This window comes from Halichoerus grypus, chromosome 6, assembly GCF_964656455.1.
Source record: "Halichoerus grypus chromosome 6, mHalGry1.hap1.1, whole genome shotgun sequence".
Classification (NCBI taxonomy): domain Eukaryota; kingdom Metazoa; phylum Chordata; class Mammalia; order Carnivora; family Phocidae; genus Halichoerus; species Halichoerus grypus.
Window position 1 is genome coordinate 120,490,155 of NC_135717.1, and position 16,558 is coordinate 120,506,712.

At 41.6% G+C, this 16,558-nt stretch overlaps 1 protein-coding gene across 1 annotated transcript; it reads left to right on the forward strand.

The window, feature by feature from the left end:
• The first annotated feature begins 5,660 nt into the window (after positions 1-5,660).
• On the forward strand, positions 5,661-9,572 carry MUCL1 (mucin like 1). Its single transcript, XM_036076886.2, has 4 exons — positions 5,661-5,814; positions 6,290-6,322; positions 7,956-8,156; positions 9,310-9,572. The coding sequence occupies exons 1-4, from the start codon at positions 5,664-5,666 to the stop codon at positions 9,384-9,386; spliced, it is 462 nt and encodes a 153-aa protein (XP_035932779.2). The 5' UTR covers positions 5,661-5,663; the 3' UTR covers positions 9,387-9,572.
• The last annotated feature ends 6,986 nt before the right edge of the window (positions 9,573-16,558 follow it).

Sequence of the window (16,558 nt, forward strand, 5' to 3'; positions counted from 1 at the left end):
CCACAAATAAGTGAAACCATATGATAATTGACTTTCTCTGCTTGACTTATTTCACTTAGCATAATCTCCTCCAGTCCCATCCATGTTGATGTAAAAGTTGGGTATTCATCTTTTCTGATGGCTGAGTAATATTCCATTGTATATATGGACCACATCTTCTTTATCCATTCATCTGTTGAAGGGCATCTTGGCTCTTTCCACAGTTTGGCTATTGCAGACATTGCTGCTATGAACATTGGGGTGCATATGGCCCTTCTTTTCACTACATTTGTGTCTTTGGGGTAAATACCCAGGAGTGCAATTGCTGGGTCATAGGGTAGCTCCCTGATCTTTTAAGGCAAGTCCTCTCTCTTTGTTTGATGCTTAGTATATGAATTTCTATTGCATTCATTTATGTGTTCTTAACTCACATTTTTTAGGAGCTTGTGAAGTGCTTGGCCCTCTTCTAAGTCCCATGGAACAGTATTGAACAGAGTAACCTTTTGTTCCCTTAGATTTTATTTACTGAGAGACAGAAAACCAAACAAAGAAACAGCAAAGACACAAAGAGCCAAGAAAATATCAGGTAGTGATAAATATCATCATGGGAATAGAATCAAGTTATGTGACGCTGGCTGAGGGGTACTCCAGTTTGGAAGCCATCAGAGACTCTCCTGAAGAGGCGATGTTGAGGTTGAGATTGAATGGCAATAACGTATGACAGCAGTCACAGGTACTGAACAGAGTAGAAACAGGCTGCGTCTGTACCTGGCACTTGGTGCACTTTCAGATTTCTAACGCTGGAGAGTCACTGTGCACTGGGTGTGCCTCAGCTCCTTGAAGACAGAACGGGACAAGATCTTACCTTTGGTGCTAACTCCCAATTCTACTGGGCCCCCCATCGCCCTCGGACTTCTCTTCAGCCTTCATCAATGTCTGTGCCTTGTTAACTCTTGTTTTATTGAGACTCCAGTTGTGTGTCCTTGCCCATGGCAGCCCATGATGGCTGCAGAGGCTTTCATCTTCTGCACGGTGTAGGGTGTGGGGAGAGAGGTCTTGTTTTGGACTGAGTCTTTGATGCTTCTCTCTAGGGCGTGTCTTCAGAATGAGACTGCTTTTCTGGTTTCGTCTCCCTTTCAAATATGCTCCAAGTAGAGTGTGTCCTGGTGACTGAGGCCAGGTTTGTGATCACTGGGAAATCAGGGATTAAAGAGCTGTGATCTCTGTGTGCAGGAGTACTAATGTGTCAGTGATTTAAGATGACCCCATTACATGTTTCTCAAGTTGTTTAATATAAAAATTACAATAAATATGAAAGCACTCCTTGAGTTAAGAAATCTAAAAGTATTTTGTGAATAAAATGAGACACATGTGTTAGATTGGAGACCTTTGTGATTTTAGGAAAGATGAAAATGATAATACTACTCATCTGGTACAAGTCCAGAAATGATAAGAACAGAAGACAGAGAGATAACAGATGTTATTGGGCAAAACCTGAGAGGGAAAATTCAAGTGGACAACAAATAGATCAGTATGCTCAAGTGTGCTGTAATCAAGAAATGCAAATAAGCAAGACAAATATTGCTTCTGACATATCAGATACGCAGAGTTAAATCAGGATAGCAGTTAGTGCTGGCAGAGAGGGTAGGAAAAACAAGAGCCTATATTCTATTCTGTCAATGTTTATTTTTAGGGTCCTATGGGAAATGAATTTCAATATATCTGTTCAATTCAAATGGTACATATGATTTTATTAAAAACCCTCTGGAGACCTATAGCAACTTTTGTATGTAAAGGTCCAGTCCAAAGGATATGAATGGCTTCATGATTGGTAGCAGCAAAACACTAGAAATGACCTGGATTCCCATCAGCAGGGAGAGTAAGTGATGACATAGCAAAGCCAGTGAGAAGAATGCTGTAGATGTGCAGTGGCTGACTTGATTTCTAGGAAGTAGAGTTGGTTGTACAACAAAGAGAGAATGGTCTGGAATATAATGCCATTTTTGTAAGCCATTTTGTAAGACACAAGTACATGTAGACGTACGTTTGTAGAGACACACACTTGCATATGAGAATGAGCACGTGGACAAACTCATTTAACATGTGCTTTTTGGTGGTGGGAACAGTGATAGTATGGAATGCTAGGCAAGGAGAAGCATGTGTTCACATATGCATATAAAGGTTTAGGAGATGTGTTATTAACAAAGTAACAATGGCAGTTATCACATTGTGTTGGAAGGTCTGGTGACTTTTACTTCTTACACATACTTCTATTTTAATTTTTATAATGAAAATTATGAAAATATTGTTTTGGGAAAGGGCAGTAGTTAAAAGTTTTGGGGATGCATTATGTATTTGACTTTTTAGGATATATATATATATATATATCTTCTTATTTTCTTAGTAATAATAAATATCCTGAGGCACAAGTAAATTGGCTACATTGGCTGATATATATATGTATATATACGTGTATGTGTTAAGTTTGGTTTCACATAAAGTATATTTATTTATTTATTTATTTATTTATTTTTATTTTAAAGATTTTGTTTATTTATTTGACAGAGAGAGACATAGCGAGAGCAGGAACACAAGCAGGGGGAGCGGGAGAGGGAGAAGCAGGCTTCCCGCTGAGCAGGGAGCCCGATGTGGGACTCGATCCCAGGACCCTGGGATCATGACCTGAGCCGAAGGCAGACGCTTAACAACTGAGCCACTCAGGCGCCCTCACATAAAGTATATTTAAATAGAATTTGACAGATGCCACATAAATGTACGAAATTAAAGTGGGAATGATCTCAGTGTAATTTCGATATTGCATTCCCAATATATATACAATGCCATTTGTTTTAGTGAAAAATTTGCTGGTATTTGTGAGCATATTTTCAATATTTACATATACTATAACTCAGTTTTTAGATGCTCCTAAAAGTACTATTTGATAGATACCATTTGAAGCATTACAATGTCATCAAATTCCCATCATGTCAGCAAAACAGTCTCTGAGAACTCTTTGTCCACATTTATTGTGGAAGCTGGTCAGATGACAGGTGAGCGTCCAGCTGTGCTGGTGGGACCCTTGGTGGGGGACTTGGGGTCCTGCTACTGCACCTGGGAATCTGAAGCTCAGAGTTATTTGGATTTTCATGTGTCCTGTTATGTCAGTGGTCAATTTACTGCCCTTCAAACCCAAATGCGCCCTTCAGCATATGCTCTGCCACAGTGCAGAGGACTCATTAAGCATTTGCCCTTTACAGTGACCACAATGTGTATTTTCTCAGTTGAGGCCACTGGAGAGAGATTGCAGGAGGAAGGGGCTTCCCTGTGGTTTGTAGCTGCAGCATGGTGGTCAGCAGTGTGGGTGTGGGACTGTGTGGATGAGTCCTGCCCCAGCCACGTGGCCAGCATTTGCAGTCCTGGGGGCACTGGCAGCCTGGGTCTGGATGGGCAATAATCTCTCCACAACCCTCTTGACATGGGACCTGGCGTCCCAAAGGCCCTTTTCTGCACCCGTCCCAATTCAGTCAGCAGGCCCTGCTAGTGGCCTGAGGGTTCCCACTGAGCCGCATCTCTCTCTGCAGGCCCCATGTGGCCCACTTATACCCTGAGCCCCTACCTTCTCTGCACATCTAGGCCATGGGTCGCTGATTGTCTCCTGCTCCCTGCACTCCGAGGGGCAGGGGGGATGGCTGTTCCCTGCTGGCCCAGCAACCACAGACCAGCTTCAGTGTGGGAAAATCAGGGAACATCTCTGCTATGCAGTGGGTGGAACTCCACCTTGTTGACTGAGGTCTGACCACCAGTTTCAGGGAGAAGGCCCCATTCCACCATTGTCCTTCCCTGAATATTCTCCCTCAGCCCTGGGGCTCCACATGGGGGTTCCTTGGAGTTACCCATGTATCAGAATTCAGTATTCTTTATATTAAAGTTCCCCTGTTTCACCCACCGTGTTGTTTCTAAGTCCTGAGTGGACCCTAAATGATGCACATTTGTAGTCTTTCTTCAGCAAACCAGTCATCCCCTTCACTCCATCTGGTGGGTCTCTGTGCCCGCGCAGGCAGCGTGGTGGAAGGCATACAGCGGGGGCTCAATACCGAACCATGTGCTAGGTCAGACTTCAGTTTGTGTCCGGTTCTGTTGAGAGCCCTTGAGTGGCAGGGCTGGGCTGCTGGGGTTTATTCATACTGGGTATAACCCTAGAGCCCCTTTACTTTCTGGCTACTTTCTTTTTCACTTTCTTTTAACTTTTCTGTTTCTTTTCCTTCAGAATATGTTTTGTTTTGATTTTTTTTATTTTATTTTATTTATTTATTTATTTATTTTTATTTTTTTTATTTTTAAAGATTTTATTTATTTATTTGAGAGAGAGAATGAGATAGAGAGAGAGCATGAGAAGGGGGAGGGTCAGAGGGAGAAGCAGACTCCCCGCCGAGCAGGGAGTCCGATGCGGGACTCGATCCCGGGACTCCAGGACCATGACCTGAGCCGAAGGCAGTGGCTTAACCAACTGAGCCACCCAGGCGCCCTTGATTTTTTTTAAATGTTAACTTTCCACCATGGTTTGAAGTTACGTGCCTCATGGCAGAAGTGAGGTTACCTAGGACCAGGACATCCCCTTGCCTCAGAGGGCAGAGCGGCTTTTAGGGATTCCTGCGGCCTTTCTCCATCTACTCGATGAGGATCTCCCCACATGTGTTGGCAAGCGGAGGGGCTTTTGTGTCTCAGAGACTCACACAAAGGAAGGAAGTGATCTTTGGGGTTTTCCTTTACTCCTCATTGTAAGTTTGTACATTTAAACAACATCTGTCCTGCCTCTCCACACTCTATCCCAGGTAACAACAGTTTTAATGTCTGTTTTCATGAGTTTGGCTTTTTTATTCCACATATAAGTGATACCTTGCAACAGTTGTGTTTCTCTGTCTGATTTATCTCATTTAGCATAATGTGCTCAAGGTCCATCCTTGTAAGGAGTGGCAGCTCTCCTTCTTCCTCATGGCTAAATTAATATATTATGTATATGTACACATATGACATCTTCTTTATCCATTTACCCACTGATGGGCATGTAGTTGTTTCCATCATTTTGGCTATTTTGAATAATGCTGAAATAAACATGGGAGGGCAGATTTCTCTTCAACATTGTGTTTTCGTTTTCTTTGGATATATACTCAGAAGAGGGATTGCTGGAACACATGATAGATCAATTTATCGTTTTTTGTGAAATATTCATATTTGTTTCCACAGCAGTACACCAATTTACATTCCAGTCAACAGTGTACTGTGGTTCTATTTTCTCCACAAGCTTGCCAACACTTGTTATCCCTTGCCTTGTTGCTGACAGCCATTGTCATTGATGTGAGGTGCAGGTTTGAATAAACCCCCAAGTCTGGGTATTGGGCTCCTCCAGCTGACCTCCTGGCAGCAGAGCTGGCAATCATGGTGCCACTCTACCCTACAAGGTGAGAGGAAGCCTGGAAGCAAAATTGTTTTCTGGAAAATGTTCAAATATGCGAAACTCTTGACTTAAAGCCCGTGTCAGAATCAAGGGACTAAAGTGATCTTTCCAAAGGCCTCTGGCTGTGCTGTTGACTCTCTAGAGGTTTCTCTGAGTATCAACATTTCCTGACATTAACTAGCCCGGATTCTGATCTGGCAGCTCCTGATTGGTGCCCTCTGCCTTTATAATGTCAGGATGTGGACTGCTGGAGTCAGAATCCTACCTTCTCCTGAGCTCTGACGCTTTCCTCTCTGTGCTCCCTGCTAATCAATTCACCAGCATGAAGGTCTTGGTGTTGCTGGTACTGGTGGCAGTTTCCACCTTTCTGGTGTCAGGCCGTAAGTAAAGCTTCTTACCTGAAATGAGCTCTGGAGCAAGAGTACATCATGATATAAGGTCTGTGTGGATGTGGGTTTGGAGGGGCTTAGAATGCTGGCCCCTGTGTCTTTCACTCCAATACCCTGTTCCATTCCTGTTTTGACTGACCGCTCAAGATGGAGACAACTCTCCCTTTAGGCTCTGACAATTCAGTGAGGTCTTTGCTCAGTTTTAACCTTGGAATGCAACTTCAATATTAGTTCAGGACCATACATCAGAGGTTGATTTCAGGAAAGCAAAAATGGAGATGTATTATGTTTTTTTGTGGGATTTTGTGGGTTTCATATTATCTGTGCATCTTTTTGCTCTCAACACGTGTGGAAAGCCTAAGGTTCTTCAATTGTGAAAGCTTGCAATATTGTCCCTATTGTCTCTTCCATCTATCCCCCCATACTGCCGTTTAACTTACATCTATTTTTTATTTTTCTCTTCCAGAGAATACAAGTGCTCCCTCTGGTAGCTCTACTGGTAAGTCTGCGCTTACACTTCATCTCCCTCCTGTCATGACTATTTTCCATTCCAGCTTCGTGTCAAGCAGCCATGGAAGCCAGTGTATAGAGACTCCAAAGCAGAAGCCTGGGGAAGCACATTCCTGTTTCTAATGTTCATTGTGAATGTAGAAAATATGTTGATTTCTTATGCATTATTAGAGAATATAAAGACTCTGGCACGGATATATAAAGTGTGGAGTATATACATTGTTCTCTATGAAAAATGACAAGGATATGTGGTGTGAATTTGTAGTCTGGGGATTTGGGGAGTTGTTAAGCCTTTGTGATTACTATAAATTGAAGGGCTGAATACATGGGCAGAGTGTGAAAATAGGGGTTAATATCTCAGGATGACAGAAGAGAATGTAGATGCTGAAGGTGATGTAGAAATGCGGGCATTAAGACCACATGGGAATGTAGAACGGAGACTATGGAATGTAGGGGTGAAGTAGAAGGATGGCCTTAAGCTTCCTCTTTGTAACGATATATATGCCTATTCCTAGGCTGACTTGTGTTTTCCTTCTATGATATGAAATCCAAGTTGTGGACCAAAGACCCTAGTATATTTTGGATTTCTCCCACAGTGTCCTGTATGTCCAATGCCATGTGTGTTTTGGTCATGCAGACATGAAGAAGATTTCTCTTTTTGTCCTCCACAGATGGGGACCTGTGTCCTTTGGTCATAAGGGCATGGACTGCAATTACTGTACTTTATGTCCTACCTGCCATGTGAGGCCAATGGAAAACAATATTCTTCTTTCTGAATGAGGACAGAGACAGCATGGTTAGAGTGTGGTTATGGAGAATGAGTTATTCACTTGTTCAGTTAGATGAAACTCACAAATGTAGGGTCTGACTCTGGTTATCTGTCAGGAGTTCTGGTGTAAGGTGTAGAGAGTGATAATGGTCATCAATCTTGCCACATTACCTTTGAACAAGGGATGATTGATGGGGCATTTGCTCCCTTTTACCATTGCCAGAATAGTATTAATTTCTCCTGTTACATCTAATGTGGCTCTTCTAGATAATTCTGTAATAGATGGAGTCCAAGTTGAACAACAGGTGAGACAAATATAATCCTGTTTCAGGCCAGAACCCGAGGAAAGAGATTGTGCTTCATTCAAAGAAAGGAGATCCTATTGCTCTAATAGATACATGATCTTATTCTTTCTTCTCTTCTGTACAGTTTACTCCACTACTCACACTCATGCATGCTGCCGTGGAAACTAATCAGTTCAAGTTAGCCCATGGGAGGACACCAGAAAGTCCACTGGTGGTTTTCTTGTTGCCTCTGAGTCTTGATCCCAACAAATAGGAACACATATGGATTTGGTATTTTGTGCTCACCCCTGGGAGAAAGTATGTCCTTGTGTCTTCTCTAGTGTAACCATCTTTGTAGGGAAACCCAAATTCTTTCAGTGCCACAAGGCAGTGCTACGAAGAATGAGGCTAAAGGAAAGTGGGTAGTCTGGCTAAAGGTATGACAGGATTATTAACATTTACAGAGATGAATTCAGAATGAGAAATGTACCTCCAAGCTTGGGTAGGACAAATTTTGTTTCCTGAGGCAGAGTCAAGTGCTTCAGCTGGATTTTCCCTCCTAACTTCAGCTGCCCAGGATTCCACCACTGCTGCGGACACCACTGCTGCTGCGGACACCACTGCTGCTGCCACCACTGCTGCTGCGGAGACCACTGCTGCTGCCACCACTGCTGCTGCCACCACTGCTGCTGCCACCACTGCTGCTGCGGAGACCACTGCTGCTGCCACCACTGCTGCTGCCACCACTACTCCATTTAACCTTCTAAAGCGTAAGTCCGCACCATCTACATGCTTACTTACTGGGGCTCCTAGATTCCTAGGTTCTCTATTGTCCCAGTAAACTCTATTTGGAGGCAGGAGGAAGCAGCTCTGAGAAAGCTCTGTTTTCATTATTCTCTAATAGTTTTTGGCTTTTAAAATCAAGTCAACAGATAAATCTCAGAGGAGCCTGAGGTTGTAGCTTTTTTTTTTTTTTTTACCAATATACCTGGATGGTCTTTAAACATTAGCATGTCAGAGGGAAATTCATCTCTAGTAGAAATGTCATTGGAAAGACCAAAGTAAGTGTCTCCTTGGGGCCAGGTAACTGTTTATGTCTGTTTTTCTTTCTTTCTTTCTTTTTTTTTCTTCATCAGACAAGTTTCTGTTTCCTTGAAAGACTTTTCTAAACATAGACAATAGCTTTAAAATGAGGCTTCCTTGAGACAGAAACTTTTGAGCATTGTTCAGGATATTTCTGGGAATTTGGACATTTCTTGCGGATCAAGACAGTACAGTCTTCCTAGTCCTGGCTCATCTTTCCTGTTGTTCACACTCATGGAACATGGATTACAAAATTTGATGAGTGTGGACACATGCCAGGCATTTCGGTATACAATTCACATATCAGTGCAATTTAAATCTCAGAGTCACTCTACCAAGTAAACTGTAAAGATGAAGTGGAAAATTTCCCCTGCACATATGGGAGAGATTGGATTTGTACTGAATCAAAGTCTTGAGGAAACGTTTTCAAATGGCTTATATTCTTTCAGTGTTGGGGCCATTGCTTGGTACCTTGCTCAAAGATGTGTAGTGGCAGCCTATGGGGAGTGGGAAGGAGTATTTATCCCTTTTGAGAAGAAGGCTGGATTGCTTTGTGCTCTGGTGGAAGGAAAACTAATGCATATTTGCTTACTTCCTGTTCTCTCTAAACTCGAGCTTCCCTAAGCTCCTGTCTAGGGCTGCAAAAACCCATTTTTTTTGTTTTGTTTTGTTTTTCTTTTGGTGGGCGGTGAGGAGAGATGAACATGTAATGTTCCTTTGACTCCATGGAATTCAGTGCCATTTGACATTTGCTAGTCTCCTTGCAGATTCCCAAGGAAGAAGCCACGTTCTTCATCTTTTTTTGAAACCCTCTTGACAGTATATTTTATTCTCTTGCAGACATCTTCGGCAAGATTAAGAATAAACGAGGTTTGGAAGGCAGCTATGCTCACCACTATACCATAACGCAAGAATAAACTAGGTTTGAATAAGCAGTAAGATGAGGGTAGCCTGGGCCTTTTGCAATTGATCCTGCTGGGCTTGGCCACAATGTCTCTTCAATTGATTTAACCCTGCTACTTAACTCGTCTACTATCTCTGTCTTGTCACTAATCAGTTTATCTGTTTTCAAATAAAAAAATAACATTGAAAAACATTAAGAATCATATATTTTTAAGAGGTTGGAGAGTGGTTGTGCGATGATTCAGTCAATCCCAGTGACAGATACTTTGAATTTTATCTAGTCTTTCCTGTGTGACTGTGAATTATACTTTGTACATGTGTCCCTAATTTTTAAACATACGACATACTTCTTGTGCCCATCACTAGAATCTAGATGTTTCTCTCACCTGAATGCACTAATCAGCATTTACTAGGCACCAATATCCATTTTGGATTCTACCAAACCAACTGAGCCGTGTTTACTCTCTTATCCGCAATGACTTAGGAGGTGAGAAGCAGGAAAGCAGCTTTGCCATCTGGGGACTGGCCTTGCATGGCTGGGCTTTGGAGGTGTTAGGGGCTGAGCTGAGTGAGGGCTAGGAAATGGAGTTCTCCCATTGCACACATGGAAAGTCACAGAAGACCAAGGGAGACAAAGGCACTCAGTGACTGTGATGAAGGGATACAAAGAGCAAGATCATTTCCCAGTGTTGTTTCCATACAGACAAAAGCAATGTCAGTGTGACCAACCCACAACATAGAGCCCTTTTTCTTGGTTAATGAGTGATGCTGCTTCATTACCTATCTCAGCGTTGCCTCATTCAGTCTCTTCTTCTAGAAAAGGTTTGTTAAGATCCTCAATCATAGCATATTCATGCTCCCTGACAGCATCCAATCAAGGGCAGAGGCCTGCTTCCCTACAACCTCCCCCAAATCACCTAACACAAGCCCCAATCCTGTGTGTTTTCTAACACCCTTAAGCTGAGACACCTGTCTGCGAGACACCTTCCCCATTTGTATGCTCTCCCCCACTGCAGTGATGATGAACCTAGAGTTGGGCTCCTGGTGGGTTTTGGCTGGAGGGCTTTGACACCTGACTGCATAATGGGATGGATATGTATATGAATGAGTAGTGGTGTGTTGTCCTTTCCACTGTGGACATCTGCCCAGTTTTCACACACTTGCTACATGGGAGTGTTTCTTAACCAGCAGTACACTAAGCAGTGCACAATTCATGAAAAGCAACATGTTCATGTTCTGATAAGGAAATGATTGAGTTTGAAATTTGATTCTCACTAAATCTGTTTTATTATTTAAAATGATTCTGGTCTACCAAGGGATAAGAGGTAAAGGAGTCTTTGGAAGATTAAATAGGTGTGTTCAGATTGTTTGAGTGGGATCACTGTCGTAAAGGCAATGTAGAAATTGCAAAGGGCCAAGAGGGATTGGTATACCTTAATAGACTTAGTTAACACCTTCATTTCTATAATAGTTTGAGTCACCCTTGTACACTTTGAATTTTCATAGACTAGGTCTCAGTGTATGTTTACTGTACATCAGAGGGAAATGTGTGTATATTAGCATGTTGCCATAATTTAGTTAGACAGGATTTGGAGTTAATGACCACTAGGGACAAATTAGCACATGTTGCAATTTTTCTTTCCTCAGAGGTATAAACTCAAAAGAAGGAAATCCTTTAGTATCCATAGAACACCTGGAGGGAGGTTGAAATTCCAGGTCAAGTGCCATCTGTCAAATTCCTGAGAATTCCTTCAGCCGGAGCAGTAGAGATATTGCTCAAACTTTGCAACATGTTGTCATGTTTTTCAGATCATGCTAATAAGCAAGAAGTTCAGAGACTATTAGGACTGTTGGGGTTTTGGCAAAATCATAGTTGTTATGTAGAAATATTGTTAGCCTCTTCTTACAAAGTCACCAGAATTAACTGAATTTCAGCAGACCCTGAGCTGAAAGAACTGTTAGTAGATTTACTGAAAGTTGGCCCCAGGTAGTCTCTATGAGTCCATAGGATGTGATTATATGATAGAAGTTTCTGCCATCATACAGATGCTGCATCTGGAATCTTTGGCAGAAATCGCAGAGGATTTCTCTGCAAAGTAGTATCGCATTTTTTTTATTATGTCATGTTAGTCACCAGTCATCATTATGCTGACTACTAACACATGTAGTGTTCCATGATTCATTGTTCGTGTATAACACCCAGTGCTCCATGCAATACGTGGCCTCCTTAATACCCATCACCAGGCATTTTGCATTTGAAAACTAATTGAGGCAGACTCTTCTCCCAGAGTATTTGAAAAATAGCTGCCTTGTTTCTCGGTGGTGTTTGATTAAAACAAGCCTTTCCACTGAAGAGCATCAGGCAACCTGTGGTGTCCTGTTGTGCCCTGGATGATGCCAGAAACTGTCAAATATGTGATGGGTAGCATGGGAACATTCACTCATAGAGTGGAAATTTATTTTTAGGTATGTTATAGCTAAAGAAGTTCATGGAAAGTCCCACACAACATGAGCTGTGTTGCTACTTGTTGCGTGGAAAGTAGAATTGCAAGGACATCCCTGACCTCATTACTGAGTAGTCTGGAGCAAGAAGGATAGCTGGATTTCCAATGGGAGTTTTTTTTGGGGGGGTGGGGTGGGGTGAGGAGTTCTTGAGTTAAGGCCTATGTTGTTGTTAGAAAGTCAGTTACAAAGCAGGCTCTGTTGATACCAAAACCCTGATGAAAGAGAGCAAGGTTAGGTTGGCCCAGAGAGTAGAGTTGAAAGTTCTTCATTTAGCAGTGGACAAAGTGTTAGGCTCCTGTCCCTAGGGCAGTATGTAGATATTAGTCTGTGGGGCTGTAGCCAAGAGTTGCATATATTGTCAGGAAAATGGGCTCCAGGCATTTAGGAAAAAAAGCTACCTGTATGATGCACTCAGATGAGGGAAATGTCTTTGGGAATTTAGTAGAGGAATTAAAATCATGAGGATTTGAAACAAAAATAAATTGTTGGCTAAGCAAAGGATTGAAAAGCTGACATAGCTCCTTAGACAACCTTGGGTCCTAAAGGAGATGCATGGGGCAGCTCAGGTCAGCTTCCTGTGGACTAGAGAGGACACAGTCCCCTGAACACAAGGGGAAAAGATTTGCACAATAAAATGCATCCAGTATTTACAGGAAAAGTTTTGCTTCATAACAGCTGTGGATGAAATTAGCTGCTATGTGCAAGTGGATTACACTGCACCCCTCCTGGTAGCCCCAGGATTCTGTAACTGGGTGTACATACTGGTGTTAACCAGGCACCTGTTCTTCTCTAGGATTTGCTTGTAAAGGAGCAACCCTGGAGATGCAATGAACGTTTGGAACACCCAATTCTTCATCCATTTGGTTTACTTGGATGTATTTCTTCTCATGTTACAAATCTTACTGCTACTAGGCGCCACTATTTTTTTTTTATTATGTTATGTTAATCACCATACATTACATCATTAGTTTTTGACGTAGTGTTCCACGATTCATTGTTTGTGGATAACATCCAGTGGTCCATTCAGTACCTGCCCTCTTTAATACCCATCACCAGGCTAAGCCATCCCCCCACCCCCCTCCCCTCTAGAACCCTCCATTTGTTTCTCAGAGTCCACAGTCTCTCATGGTTCGTCTCCCCCTCTGTTTCCCCCCCTTCATTTTTCCCTTCCTGCTATCTTCTCCTTCTTCTTCTTCTTTTTTTTTTAAACATATAATGTATTATTTGTTTCAGAGGTACAGATCTGTGATTCAACAGTCTTACACAATTCACAGTGCTCACCATAGCACATACCCTCCCCAATGTCTATCACCCAGCCACCCCATCCCTCCCACTCCCCACCACTCCAGCAACCCTCAGTTTGTTTCCTGAGATTAAGAATTCCTCATATCAGTGAGATCATATGATACATGTCTTTCTCTGATTGACTTATTTCGCTCAAAATGATACCCTCCAGTTCCATTCATGTCATTGCAAATGGCAAGATTTTATTTCTTTTGATGGCTGCATAATACTCCATTGTATATATATATATATACCACATCTACTTTATCCATTCATCTGTCGATGGACATCTTGGCTCTTTCCATAGTTTGGCTATTGTGGACATTGCTGCTATAAACATTGGGGTGCACATACCCCTTCAATTCCCTACATTTGTATCTTTGGGATAAATACCCAGTAGTGCAATTGCTGGGTCATATGGTAGCTCTATTTTCAACTTTTTGAGGAACCTCCATACTTTTTTCCAGAGTGGCTACACCAGCTTGCATTCCCACCAACAGTGTGAGAGGGTTCCCCTTTCTCTGCATCCCTGCCAACACCTGTCGTTTCCTGACTTGTTAATTTTAGCCATTCTGACTGGTGTGAGGTGGTATCTCATTGAGGTTTTGATTTGGATTTCCCTGATGCCGAGCGATGATGAATACTTTTTCATGTGTCTGTTGGCCATTTGGATGTCTTCTTTGGAAAAATGTCTGTTCATGTCTTCTGCCCATTTCTTGATTGGATCATTTGTTCTTTGGGTGTTGAGTTTGATAAGTTCTTTATAGATTTTGGTTACTAGCCCTTTATCTGATATGTCATTTGCAAATATCTTCTCCCATTCTGTTGGTTGTCTTTTGGTTTTGTGGACTGTTTCTTTTGCTGTGCAAAAGCTTTTTATCTTGATGAAGTCCCAATAGTTCATTTTTGCCCTTGCTTCCCTTGCCTTTGGCGATGTTTCTAGGAAGAAGTTGCTGTGGCTGAGGTCGAAGAGGTTGCTGCCTGTGTTCTCCTTTAGGATTTTGATGGATTCCTGTCTCACATTGAGGTCTTTCAACCATTTGGAGTCTATTTTTGTGTGCGGTGTAAGGAAATGGTCCAGTTTCATTCTTCTGCATGTGGCTGTCCAATTTTCCCAACACCATTTGTTGAAGAGATTGTCTTTTTGCCGTTGGACACTCTTTCCTGCTTTGTCAAAGATTAGTTGACTATAGAGTTGAGGGTCCATTTCTGGGCTCTCTATTCTGTTCCATTGATCTATGTCTCTCTTTTTGTGCCAGTACCACACTGTCTTGATGATGATGACAGCTTTGTAATAGAGCTGGAAGTCCAGAATTGTGATGCTGCCAGCTTTGCTTTTCTTTTTCAACATTCCTCTGGCTATTCGGGGTCTTTTCTGGTTCCATACAAATTTTAGGATTATTTGTTCCATTTCTTTGAAAAAAGTGGATGGTATTTTGATAAGGATTGCATTGAATGTGTAGATTGCTCTAGGTAGCATTGACATCTTCACAATATTTGTTCTTCCAATCCATGAGCATGGAACTTTTTTCCATTTCTTTGTGTCTTCCTCAATTTCTTTCATGAGTATTTTATAGTTTTCTGAGTACAGATTCTTTGCCTCTTTGGTTAGATTTATTCCTAGGTATCTTATGGTTTTGGGTGCAATTGTAAATGGGATCGACTCCTTAATTTCTCTTTCTTCTGTCTTCTTGTTGGTGTATAGGAATGCCACTGATTTCTGTGCATTGATTTTATATCCTGTCACTTTACTGAATTCCTGTATGAGTTCTAGCAGTTTTGGGGTCGAGTCTTTTGGGTTTTCCACATAAAGTATCACATCATCTGCAAAAAGTGAGAGTTTGACTTCTTCTTTGCCGATTCGGATGCCTTTTATTTCTTTTTGTTGTCTGATTGCTGTGGCTAGGACTTCTAGTACTATGTTGAATGGCAGTTGTGATAGTGGACATCCCTGCCGTGTTCCTGAACTTAGGGGGAAAGCTCTCAGTTTTTCTCCATTGAGAATGATATTCACTTGGGTTTTTCATAGATAGCTTTTATGATATTGAGGTATGTACCCTCTATACCTACACTCTGAAGAGTTTTGATCAAGAAAGGATGCTGTACTTTGTCAAATGCTTTTTCTGCATCTATTGAGAGGATCATATGGTTCTTGTTCTTTCTTTTATTAATGTATTGTATCACATTGATTGATTTGCAGATGTTGAACCAAACTTGCAGCCCAGGAATATCCTATTTGGTTGTGGTGAATAATCCTTTTAATGTACTGTTGGATCCTATTGGCTAGTATTTTGGTGAGAATGAAGTTTTTTAATTCTTTAATTTCCTGGTTGACCCATTTATTTTTTAGTAGGATGCTATTTAGCCTCCATGTATTTGAGTTCTTTCCGACTTTCCTCTTGTGATTGAGTTCTAGTTTCAAAGCATTGTATTCCAAAAATATGCAGGGAATGATCCTACTCTTTTGGTACCAGTTGAGACCTAATTTGTGAGCTAGGATGTGATCTATTCTGGAGAATGTTCCATGGGCACTAGAGAAGAATGTGTTTTCTGTTGCTTTGGGATGGAATGTTCTGAATATATCTGTGAAGTCCACCTAGTCCAGTGTGTCATTTAAAGTCTTTATTTCCTTGTTGATCTTTTGCTTAGATGATCTGTCCATTTCAGTGAGGGGGGTGTTGAAGTACCCTACTATTATTGTATTGTTGTTGATGTGTTTCTTTGATTTTGTTATTCATTGGCTTGTATAATTGGCTGCTCCAATGTTAGGGGCATAGATATTTACAATTGTTAGATCTTCTTGGTGGATAGACCCTTTAAGTAAGATATAGTGTCCTTCCTCACCTCTTATTATAGTCTTTGGCTTAAAATCTAATTTGTTTGATACAAGGATTGCCACCCCAGCTTTCTTTTGATGCCCATTAGCATGGTAAATGGTTTTCCACCCCCTTACTTTCAATCTGGAGGTGTCCTTGGGTCTAAAATGAGTCTTTTGCAGGCAGCATATCAATGGGTCTTGTTTTTTTATCCAATTTGATAACCTGTGTCTTTTGATTGGGGCATTTAGCCCATTTACATTCAGTGTAACTATTGAAAGATATGAATTTAGTGCCATTGTATTGCCTGTAAGGTGACTGTTACTGTATATTGTCTGTGTTCCTTTCTGGTCTATGTTACTTTTAGCTCTCTCTTTGCTTAGAGGACCCCTTTCAATATTTCTTGTAGGGCTGGTTTCATGTTTGCAAATTCTTTTAGTTTTTGTTTTTCCTGGAAGATTTTTATCTCTCCTTCTATTTTCAGTGAGAACCTAGCTGGGCATAAGAGTCTCGGCTGCATATTTTTCTTGTTTAGTGCTCTGAATATATCATGCCAGTCCTTTCTGGCCTGCCAGGTCTCT